We start from the raw sequence: 12,745 nt of genomic DNA, 5'->3' as shown, positions 1-12,745 counted from the left end.
CTGAATGACTACAGACCAGTTGCTTTAACATCTGTAGTCATGAAAACCTTTGAAAGGCTAGTGCTTTCCTACCTGAAAACCATCACGGATCCGCTGTTAGACCCGTGCAATTTGCATACCGAGCAAATAGATCAACAGATGATGCTGTTAATATGGCTCTGCACTACATCCTACAACATCTTGAGTCTCCAAAGACCTATGCAAGGGTCCTTTTTGTAGACTTTAGTTCAGCATTCAATACCATCATTTCAGACATTCTCCTAACTAAGCTAAACCAGCTACAGGTACCGGAACAGGCTTGTAAGTGGATCACAAGCTTCCTAACAAACAGGAAGCAGCAGGTGAAGCTAAGCAAGATCACATCAAATACCTGTACAATTAGCACAGGGGCCCCCCAAGGCTGTGTGCTCTCCCCACTTCTCTCTGTATACCAATGACTGCATCTCCAATGATCCATCAGTTAAGCTACTGAAGTTCGCAGATGACACAACAGTGATTGGTCTCACTCGAGACAATGACGAATTCGCATATAGACGAGAGCTCAAACGACTAGCCTTGTGGTGCAACCAAAACAATCTGGAACTGAACACACTCAAAACCGTAGAAATGGTGATAGACTTTAGGAAAAACCCTTCCATACTTCCACCTCTCACAATACTTGACAACACAGTATCAACAGTAGAAACCTTCAAATTTCTGGGTTCTATCATATCGCAAGATCTCAAATGGACAGCTAACATCAAAAACATCATTAAAAAAGGACAACAAAGAATGTTCTTTCTGCGCCAACTCAGCTCAAACTGCCCAAGGAGCTGCTGATCCAATTCTACAGAGGAATTATTGAGTCTGTCATTTGCACCTCTATAACTGTCTGGTTCGGTTCTGCAACCCAACAAGAAAAACACAGACTTCACAATGCTGTGCTTGGACTACAGATGGATAAAATGTCTTATTTCCTTAGGTTTCAAAATTTGGAAGAAGTGGACCAAGAAGACTTGAGAGATGTTGTGACTAAATTGTTGGGAGAATTTCTTGGGAGAGGTGTTGATTTCATGAATTGGGATGTGGATCGAGTTTATAGAGTTAATTCGCAATATGCACGCATGCATGCAGTTCCCAGAGAGGTTCATGTCAAATTTGTGAGAAGAGAGACGAGAGATGAAATTCTTAGAAAACATAGGAGTGGGGCACTGATTTACAGGGGCAGGGAGATAGCCATTCTGAGGCAGATTCCCAGACAGGTACGTGAAAAAAGAAAGAAATATTATTTTTTGTCAAGCAAATTGTACCAGAAGGGAGTGGGCTTCAGATGGCTGATGCCAGAGGATTGATGATTTTCCGGGAGGGCATTACGAAAAAAATCAGTACAATTGCGGAGGCTACGGCCTATGTGGAGGAACACAAAGCCTTCCTGGAATCAGATGACCCAGGAATTGAAGAAGGGGAGGTTATAGATCATGGGGCAGAAGCGGCTGCCGCTGTTGCGGCCCTGGAGTTGGGTCAGGCTGAACCCAGAGTTCTGAGATCCAAAACTAGGAAGTGATAAAGATATTTGGGATTGTGTTGGTTTTCCTTATTCTCTTTTGTACGATATTCTGTTTATTCTTGACTCTTCTTTATTACGTATTTAAAATTTGCAAACTTAGCTACTTCGTGTCACCTGCTTGCCTTATGGCTGTTGTATGTGTTAAAAAATTTGAGTAAAATTCTTATTTTAGATAAGAAAAATGAAAATTTACCATACCTGATATGTATTTGTATAAACCTTTTTTGACTAATAAAAACTTTTTGAATAAAAAAAAAAAAAAAGAAAAACACAGACTTCAGAGGATAATTAGAACTGCAGAAAAAATAATTGCTACCAACTTGCCTTCCATTGAGGACCTGTATACTGCACGAATCAAGAAGAGGGCCGTGAAAATATTTGCAGATCCCTCGCATCCTGGACATAAACTGTTTCAACTCCTACCCTCAAAACGACGCTATAGAGCACTGCACACCAGAACAACTAGACACAAGAACAGTTTTTTCCCGAAGGCCATCACTCTGCTAAACAAATAATTCCATCAACACTGTCAGACTATTTACTGAATCTGCACTACTATTAATCGTTTCATAGTTCCAATCACCAATCTCTTTCCACTTATGACTGTATGACTATAACTTGTTGCTGGCAATCCTTATGATTTATATTGATATATTGATCATCAATTGTGTTGTAAATGTTGTACCTTGATGAAGGTATCTTTTCTTTTATGTACACTGAGAGCATATGCACCAAGACAAATTCCTTGTGTGTCCAATCACACTTGGCCAATAAAAAATTCTATTCTATTCTATTCTATTCTATTCTATTCTATTTCCAATATTTCCTCAGCTCCCCATATAAATCACAGAGGCATTCTTAGAAAATGGAAAATAGAGAATTTCTACAGTTCACTTGGGAAATGCATGTTTCTCCCCAGGAGAACAAAAGAAAAAAAAACAAAACCTCAAAGATATACTGAAGTGGAAAAAACCACTCCTGGATGACTTAAGGGGCTGTTAATTAGCAAACTTATCTGTTTGCCTTCTGATGAAGAGAGTTCATGATTGAGCATCCCTAATTTATGAAACTAATCTGGTCTCAAAAGATCTTGGCTGCAAAGTTCATTGGCTGAAATTTTTTTTAGTGCAAACCAGAGGTGTCTTATGAGTCAAAAAAGTAGCCATGATGCAGCAATCTAAGCTTTTGCCTGGTTTTTGTGTGCATAGTGCTACAGATAAAAACAAGCAGATATTTGGTCAAATTACCATGACCATTTTGAGGTTTTTTTAAAACCTTGCTCTGTAGATACCACTAGTACTGACCATGTTTGAACCCATGTTTGGGAGCAGGTCTTAATGCACAGTGAAGAAATATGTACAAAGGACACTACAGTAAGTGAAATGGCTTTTTAATGGCTGTGTTGATACAACAAATGAGTTAGAGCTACTTTATGGGCTGCTATCTAATGGCCATTTGAAGTTTTGTACCATATCTGAGGTATGTATACAACTTGGGTGTATATGTAAGCCTGATATAGGTTGGATAGTACATTTCAGTACTTAATAGAATAGAATAGAATAGAATAGAATAGAATAGAATTTTTATTGGCCAAGTGTGATTGGACACACAAGGAATTTGTCTTGGTGCATATGCTCTCAGTGTACATAAAAGAAAAGATATGTTCATCAAGGTACAACATTTACAACACAATTGATGATCAATATATCAATATAAATCATAAGGATTGCCAGCAACAAGTTATAGTCATACAGTCATAAGTGGAAAGAGATTGGTGATGGGAACTATGAAACGATTAATAGTAGTGCAGATTCAGTAAATAGTCTGACAGTGTTGATGGAATTATTTGTTTAGCAGAGTGATGGCCTTCGGGAAAAAACTGTTCTTGTGTCTAGTTGTTCTGGTGTGCAGTGCTCTATAGCGTCGTTTTGAGGGTAGGAGTTGAAACAGTTTATGTCCAGGATGCGAGGGATCTGCAAATATTTTCACGGCCCTCTTCTTGATTAGTGCAGTATACAGGTCCTCAGTGGAAGGCAGGTTGGTAGCAATTATTTTTTCTGCAGTTCTAATTATCCTCTGAAGAACAATTGCATACAGATAAAAGTATTATAATTGTGCCATCTATTTCCTTTTTACCAAGAAAAAATAGTGTCTCAAAATAGTTTCTCTCTTAAAATTAGCATAGACTTCTATGCTGGAGTTGTTTCTTAGTTGCAAGGAATGTTAAAGCAGTACAAAATGTCATCATTCCAGTTAACAGTGTGCCAGTTGCTTAAGAGAAGATGGCATTCTTAATAGTATTTAATTTAACAAGTAGAGGTTGAGATTATCTAAAACACAAGTACCGTATATACTCGAGTATAAGCCGAGTTTTTCAGCACGTTTTTTGTGCTGAAAAACGTCCCCTCGGCTTATACTCGAGTATATACGGCTTATACTCGAGTTTTTTTTTTCTTCTTCTTTTTTTCACATTATACTGGATGGCGCAAACTTGGCGGGCTTTTGCATTAGCGCGGGGAAGCCCTGCCGGTGCAGTGAGAGGGCGGGGCGGGGGAGCCGCCAGCCTTCTCGGCTGAGGGAGGGAGGGTTTCCCCGACCGGTAGCTGCCTCATTTCCCACCCTCGGCTTATACTCGAGTCCCCAGTTTACCCCAGTTTTTGGGGTAAAATTGGGGACCTCGGCTTATACTCGGATCGGCTTATATTCGAATATATACGGTACTTTAATATTCTCTGAGAGTATATGTATCTTTATTCGAAATTTCTCTTTACAAAACTAGACATATATAGAAATGTGCATTTCATATAATGTTCTTATATAAAGGACTAAATCAAAATATTGAATAATAATATTGTTTGTATTTTCAAATCTTGTTTTTAACCTTTAATTTTAATGAAACTTAAAAGACATTTGCAATTGATGATACTCTCAGATGGGCATGTTTGAGTTTCTGATCTATAATCACTGTCCATGTTTAAGTTCCTGACTCCTTTTTTCTTTTGATCCTCTTTCTACAATGCTATTTGTATTGTGGGAAAAATGGAATAATTTTTCAGGGATGGCCTAGGACAAGACAATTATATATATGTTTTTCAAAGTAAGTCCATTAGACACAGTAATGTGTTAGGATTGAAATTATAATTTCTCAGTATCATAACATGAGTATGATTAAACAATTATACTGTTTAATATATGTTATATTGTATATTATTCATTTTACTTCTCAGCAGCATGGAACTTTATCTTGAAGTTCTTCTTGAAGATTATGATGGAAAAACCTTGTGAAAATATGGTGTAGTAGTTTTGTAGTGTGTTCTCTTCATTAACATTCTGTTGGCATTTTTATGTTCCCTTGCCTGAGTTTTTTTGCTGTGCTTTTGTTCTTGTATGAATAGATCCTGTTGAAAGCCAAAGTGGAGGAGAAAAAATTTCAAAGGGTGCATGAATCATTACACAGTGAGACTATAACAAAGTATCCAGACATCTCTACTCACCAAACTGTTCAAAGTTGACTATTAAACTTCTCAGTTTAAGGTAAGTATGGCTTTTTTGCAGGGCTGATATATGTATAGATAAGTTACAGTAATCAGTCTGTGCTGTAAATAATGCAATAATTTAACTGGGTACCATTGATTAGTTGCCTGTATAGAAGAAAGTATTTTGTCACGCAATAATTACAACTGAAACGTCAGGTTCAATAAAGATCTTTTGCCATTTTTCTAGTACTTGCTGATTTTCATACCCAAATAAAACTTAAGAAACAGTATATAAATGAATCATTATTCAGTTCATGATAAAATTAATCTTTATTTAGAAATTGTGCATATACATTGAAATTTACTCAAATTTAATTAATAAGATACATTCCATCAACTGTTAGAGACCACTTTTTAGTTTCACAGTGTAATATTTTGTAAGGTATAATAGAAAACTGTTAAGTACTTTATCAGGATAGTCAATTAAAATTAAAAATAAATTTATTAAATAATTTATTCCTTAGGCCAAAACAAATTGATGTGGTACTTAAATAGGGGTAAAATTTACCATCTATGAAAATAAATCTGGGCTGAGAGCTTAATATCTTAAGCATTTCTATGCAATGAAATGTGTGGGGTAATATGTATATTAAGAGTTCGTAATATTGCATAATAAAACTGAAGATACTAAAAGAAGCAGGGGTCTTTGTCATTATTATTATTAGATCTTTATCTCACTTTAAAAAAATACATATTTTTATCAACTGGCATAGCTTGGAAAATAAATGAAAATTGATATTCTGTTATTTCTTTAAAGCATGATGACAAAGGAAGAATCTTACAGGGAAGAATTTAGTTATGATAGGATGCCAACTTTGGAACGTGGAAAACAACAGAATGGAAGTTACATTGCAGATATTAAATCTAGCAATCTTCAGCTCTCTAAAAAATTTCATCCTTGTTTCTTTTATAAAACATGGATTTATTCATTGCTGATGGGGGTAAGTACAAGAATTTGATCTACTTTAGCCTACCTAGTTACTGCTTTCATGTACATGGAAAACAAACGTTATTACATTGTCCTCTATTTAACTCAATTATAAGCAGATTAGAGCTATGTGCAGTCCTTGACTTAAAGTAATTTCAAACAGTCTGTAGAAAGGATCATTGCAACTCCTGGTAAAAGCAGAAAATTCATTGCCTGTTGTCTAAAAAGGAAAAAAAGCATCAAAAAGAGAAAAGAGTGTCTGAATACAGAAATTCCTTCTAGCACTTGTTACACCCTTTTTGTATTCTCTCATGTGGTATTGTCTTCAAAGGAAGTAATAGGCATAAATTTGTTTTCAGCATGTCAGTGCAATTTGGACAAGGTACTGCCTATGAATTATCTCCATGATGACACATTAAAATAAACGTATAGAAAATTCTGCAACACATATGCAATTAGGTTCATCAAGTTCTAATCACAGAATTCATTCTCACAGTGTTTTTTCAAGAAAATGGGTGACCCTTATTATCCATCTACTACCCGTGGCTGCACCTTTCATTGACTAATAAAAATAGACAATACTCATGTTCTATGCGGCTGGATTACTTTTGGTGTGTGGTTTCAAGGAGGACTGTTGGGAGTCTTTTAATACATTTTATGCATGCCGAGAATAGCATCTGTATGTTAAAGTAACTCTCAAGTTTAGTTGTGTTTTTGTTATGTTTGAATATTAGGCTAGAGCAGAACATGTCAGTAACATGGGATGCTATTTCTAGATAGATAAAGATAAGAGTTTTCTTTAATATAGATGAGACTCTCTTGCTTCCTATGTTCAATAATAGTGTAATATGATTTTGAATCTTGTGATGATGTTTTATGGTAAGTGTGGGATTGTTTGAGAGGTTGAGCTTCTTCTAGGGTGCTGCATTCAGTGATCAGTGAAATTTTCAGAAGGAACAGGAATGTTTTTTTTCTTACTCTTTTTTTGGCTTGTTTTTAAAGATAGATAGAGAAATGGAAAATGAGTACTGCCAATCTCAGAAATGGGAATGGAAGACAATCTTCCCCATTTTTAACTTACTCCAAAGCACCCCAATTTTTTTTTTATGTGAATGATTTCAGATTTTGGTAGTAGAGATTTAAAAATAGGAATGGGAACAATTTCCATGCCTGCTTCCATTCCCACACTTAAACTGATGGTGATGATCATGATGGCGAATTACATTTGTATGCTATTCAACTGTCAATGATTCTGGGCAGCTCACAACAGTCAAACAAATAAATTACATTAAAATCAATTAAAAATCAAAGGTAAAAGATGGCAAGAAGAATGAAGTAAAGGTCTCATTTTCCCTTGCTCCAGGATCTTCATAGCTCTTCTAAACAAAAACAGAGTGTGGGCCATCTGAATCTTGGGAGAGCAGAACATCCTGGTGATGATGACAACTACAACTAAGTTTGTGGGGAAAACAGAAGAAAGCAATGGGGGAAGGGAATGAAAAATTTCAGCCTCATTTGGGAGATTTAGGTTCCAAATGTCAATGAAGTGAATTTGGAGTGCTAGTGGGCTGCAGTAGAATGCTGGAAGATCTGATACAGCCTATTGGTTGGCCATCCTCTGTGTCAGGTGGATATAATAGGAATGAAGATGAATCATCTCCTCAGCCCCTGTTACTTCCTATAGAAATGTTTAGTAACTGAACATAATTATTCTAATATAAATTATATATTAATATATGTACATATTTAGTTATAGCGATTTTGGCATTGGAAATTTCATTCCACTATTATTATAGATTAAATGATATTACTTGTAATATTGCAGTAGCAGCACAGTGACTCTTGAAGATTTTCTCTTAAGTAGTTTATGAATAAGAATGGCTTCAAAATATTTTGCAATGGAGAATCACAAAATGTAAGCAAGCTATGCATACTCGGTTGTTGCATGTGTCTGCCAAGAAATCATTTACGTATATATATTCATTACTGCAATCAACTAACTAAATTAATTAAACAGTTGCTGAATTTTCATATTTGATAAAGGATTACAGAAATGTCTGTAATCCCTTATCAAATATTACAGACGTGTCATCTTACTGCCTGCACATTAACAGGAGTTACATAGTTAAAATGGTATATATAGAGGGGAAATATTATTGCTTCTGTGAATCTGTATCACATTCTCAGTGTAAAAGTCTATGGAGATTTTCAATCATCCAGTTTCATAGTTGTCCCAAAGATGCTTTTCAAAAGGCAACTGGATTGTCTTGTTTTTTTTTTTTCTTGAAAACGTTTCACTTCTCCACCAAGAAGTTTCTTCAAGAACTGAAGTTCTGAAGAACTGAAGAATGAAGTTCTTGGATGAAAAGTGAAACATTTTCAAAGAAAAAAACAAGAAAGTCCACTTGCCTTTTGAAAAACATCTTGGGGACGTGTATTTCTTCATATGTATTATTTTTTAGTGAAATATGAATATATTTACATTGTTGCCAGATATTTTGGATAATAATTCTCAAATTTACATAGTTGCTTAGTTCTATAACTATATCAATATATTGCTTGTCATATTTTTATATTTCAGACTTGTGTTCTTGTTACCTGTGGATTTTCTCTTTATTTGGGGAATGTTTTTCCATCTGAAATGGATTATTTGCGCTGTGCAGCAGGTTCAGTAAGCATTCTGCAGCATTGCTGTGGCTCCATGGAAATGTGAATTATAATTGCAATCTAATTACTTAATGTTAATTAAAGTTTACACATTTACTGTCTCTCCAATTCTCTACTTAAAATTATAATGGCAGCCTGTATATGTATATCTTCTTTAGCTTTCTAGCTATTGATCATTGATAAATTATTTACCATAAAATTACTGCATTTTTTGTCAAGTAGTACATTTTTCACCCAAGCAGATATAGAGTTGTCCATAATAAAAATTAAATTATTTTATATATGCATTTTAATTGAAATAAACCCTGCAATGAAATGCGATTATTAGCAATTTCAGAAAAAATCAGATACTTTCCCCCAATTCATGTAAATGTTCTCTGGTTCCACAATAAATTAGAACTGGTAGAGCTGGTGTTTTGTTCTAGTTGTACAGTGAGTATTGTCATGAATATATTTTGTTGGATGAGAACTTAATGTGAATGAAACTTTACCTTCAGATATTTTTGAACTGAGAAGAAGGGTTTTGAATTTTTGCTGTAGCCAAGGAACCATTTATTCCAGGATGGGAATTATACACATATTGAAGACAAGGACCTATCTATTTTCCTTTCATAGAATACCTATAAGAACTGCAACTTTTACATTTAAGTAAAATTGATTTTTTTTGCTATCGGGAGGGGGTCCAGTTCCTGCGTGTGCTTAGTTCAGAATGCGGCTGCGCGGGTGATAGAGGGAGCCCCTCGTGGCTCCCATGTAACACCCCTCTTGCGCAGACTGCACTGGCTACCTGTGGTTTTCCGGGTGCGCTTCAAGGTTTTGGTAATGATCTTCAAAGCGCTCCATGGCATAGGTCCGGGTTACTTACGGGACCGTCTACTGCCACCGAATGCCTCCCACCGGCCCGTGCGCTCTCACAGGGAGGGACTCCTCAGGGTGCCGTCGGCCAGGCAGTGCCGACTGGCGACGCCCAGGGGAAGGGCCTTTTCTGTGGGGGCTCCCACCCTCTGGAACGAGCTTCCCCCAGGACTTCGTCAACTTCCTGACCTTCGGACCTTCCGCCGCAAGCTCAAGACACATCTATTTATTTGCGCAGGACTGGACTAGATTTTTTTAAAAATTTAAAAATTTTAAATGTCTAAATTTTAGATTTGGTTTTAAATTGGGTTTTATTGTTTATATGTCTATTTTAAATTTTGGCCTATATAATAAGTTTTTTAGATGAATGTTTTACTTTGTATATTTATGTGTTTTTATATGGCTGTACACCGCCCTGAGTCCCTAGGGAGATAGGGCGGTATAAAAGTACGAATAAATAAATAAATAAATAAATAAATAAATAAATATTTCCTTGCTATCATTACATGGATTTTTGCAGCCCAGATAACTAACAAACATACCCCTGTTTTCCCGAAAATAAGACCTATCCAGAAAACAAAACCTAGCATGTTTTATGTGTGCACCTCATATAAGCCCTACCCCCAAAATAAGCCCTACTTAATAGTCTGCACAGCTGGCATACCCACGCTGTCTGGTTGCTTGCGGTGCCGCAGCCACGAGGCGAGGCAGATGGGGTGGAGCTGGCTCATGCGCCCCGCACCAGCTTACCTCAAGGCCACTGCAGCCCGGTCATCCACAACCTGATAATTGCTTGCAGCAGCAGCACTGGAAGCTGTGTACAGCAGGAGCCCACTACTTCTGCTTGTTCACGGCCGCAACAGAGCAGGAGGCTGAGTGGTGGGATTGTGCTGCAGCTGTGAGGCAGGTGTCAGGGCATGGATGGTCTGCCTGCAAGGGTCCTGAGGTAAGCTGGTGCAGGGCGTGTGGGACAGCTCCACACCCCCACCTCACCTTGTGGCTGTGGCACCAGTGCGTCACTCGGCCTTCTGCCCCGCTGCCAGCAAGCAGAAGACTTGGGCCTCCCGTACATGGGGAAAAAATAAGGCACCCCCTGAAAATAAGCCCTAGTGCTTATTTTGGGCCCCAAAAGAAAATAAGTCCCAATCATATTTTTGGGGAAACATGGGTAAATATATGCAAAGATGCACACAGACACACTCTGTGTGTGTGTGTGTGTTTACCACTAGTCTCTAAATCATCACATAATGTGTAAAATCTCAGCAGATGGCAGCACTCGAGTTGTCAGGATAAGCAGAGTCAGTCCTGTTTATGACTGCTTTGGAAGACCTCCAGAGAATCTTAGGGTCACAAGCTGGGCCGGATGTTGAAAAATATCCTGGAGTAAAGCACAATACAACATTGCAAGGATGTGTCCATGTAGCTCTTAGAAGATGAGTTTGTCTTGAGGTTGTCTTTATTTTTAAGGTGCAAAAGTCCACAAGAACATCTAAATTATATCTTTGATTCGAAACTTTTTGTTAAAACAACCTTGCATATTTTTTAAAGATGGTATCTCATTTAATTATTGTTCTCACCCAACTTAAATGAGTGATACAAGATTTCAGTAGTTGGAATGGAACTTGATTTTTCTATCATATTAAGTATCACACTAACATGAAAAATATATTATTTTTTAAGTTGTTTTCTTAATTTTTTTGGCCTAGTGTATTCCCTCAGCAGCAGTGAGTTTTGCCATAGCCAGAAACAAAGCTAATGTGGTAAGTTTTTAAGTTGAAAAAGTTGAGTAACCTATTATTTATGTATTATTTTAATTAAATAAGAAATATAATGTTTTTACCATTTTTACAGATACCTGATTTTCAGTTTCTATTTGTTTCAACATTTGCAATTACAACAACATGTTTAGTTTGGTTTGGATGCAAGCTTGTCTTAACACCTACAGCAATAAATGTGAGTTGCAAACAACAAATATGGAACATTTGAACAAATCAATCAAGCGTTATATCAAAAGATTTGTTGTGCATTGCGTGATCATTAAATAAAGGCTAGATAGAATATAATTTATTGTTGCATCCACTTGTATGTTTCATTAAAATTAGTTGAAGTTAGGATACTCAAGCAATTTTTCATATACATTTCAATTATATTGAAGCATGACTAACCTATTTTCTAACTCAGACTTTCTGCTCAATATCTGATTTATTTGTCAAGTATAAACTTTTATTACTTTATTTGCAGATGATTTAATAGGCTAGGGTTGTTTTACTACATAGTAAATTATGATTTGTATCTGAGGACCAGTGAGGAAAGATGGTTCATAACATTATATGTGTTCATGCTCATTAGAGGTTTTGATGATAGTTTTGCAAATTATGGGTTGATATTAAGACCTTCCTTTTTCTCCTCTGCCAGTTCTGAGAGGCTCCTTTTTCTCCTCTGCCAGTTCTGATTTTAAATCAACCTGCCTACCAAAAGCCAAAAGTAGACTTGAGTCTTTGGGACATTCTTTGGGAACTCTGTTCATTAGGCATAAAAGTACCAAGAGTCATTTAAAACAATGTATTTAGTTTAATATCCAACCCTACAGTTTATGGATTCTTCTCAAATGGCCTTATGCCATCATCTTATCTCTCTACAATTCAAATTGGATGCAGTAGATCAGGGGTGTCAAACTCAAGGCCCATGGGCCGAATCTGGCACACAGGATGCTTAGATTTGGCCTGTGGGCCTGCCCTGGAAACTGTGGGACCGCCCCGCCAAAGCCTCTGCCAGCAAAAACAGAGTTTGGGAGGCTCTATTTTCACTGGCAGAGGGCTGCAGGAAGTCACCGCAGATGAAAACAGAGCCTCAATGAGTGACACTGAGCTGGCCACGCCCCCTGGCCACACACACACCTGCCCTCCCCACAAGGTTAAACAAAACCCTGATGCGGCCCTCAGTGAAATTTAGTGTGACACCTCTGCACTAGATGCACAGAGCTCTGTAGTTCTGTGGGGCTGGTATAAAAAAGACCTCTTTTTTTAGCAGTGCTTATGTCCCTGAGGAGATAGATGAGTTCATGGAGTCCCTGAGCCATATTGCTTTCTCTGTAAAGATTCAAGGAAGATAACGTATTTTAAAAATCGACCCTGGTAGACAGCACAGTTTCTGTCTGATCCATTCTCCAGAAATCTAAATTCTGCCATTCAACTGGTTTTTAGAAAAGATTAA

At 37.0% G+C, this 12,745-nt stretch overlaps 1 protein-coding gene across 4 annotated transcripts in view; it reads left to right on the top strand.

Annotated features, from left to right (window-relative positions):
• Nucleotides 1-12,745, top strand: part of MLC1 (modulator of VRAC current 1) — a 71,354-nt gene that overhangs the window by 50,281 nt on the left and 8,328 nt on the right. For all 4 annotated transcript variants that reach the window (XM_058190289.1, XM_058190288.1, XM_058190286.1 and 1 more), the window contains exons 2-6: nt 4,942-5,080; nt 5,840-6,023; nt 8,592-8,681; nt 11,239-11,292; nt 11,384-11,485. In XM_058190289.1, coding sequence (XP_058046272.1) covers nt 5,841-6,023; nt 8,592-8,681; nt 11,239-11,292; nt 11,384-11,485 — 429 coding nt within the window. In that variant the 5' untranslated portion in view covers nt 4,942-5,080; nt 5,840. The remainder of the gene's footprint in view (nt 1-4,941; nt 5,081-5,839; nt 6,024-8,591; nt 8,682-11,238; nt 11,293-11,383; nt 11,486-12,745) is intronic.

This window comes from Ahaetulla prasina, chromosome 7, assembly GCF_028640845.1.
Source record: "Ahaetulla prasina isolate Xishuangbanna chromosome 7, ASM2864084v1, whole genome shotgun sequence".
Classification (NCBI taxonomy): Eukaryota; Metazoa; Chordata; class Lepidosauria; order Squamata; family Colubridae; genus Ahaetulla; species Ahaetulla prasina.
Note: the sequence above shows the minus strand (reverse complement) of the source record. Positions and strands in the feature narration are given on the sequence as shown.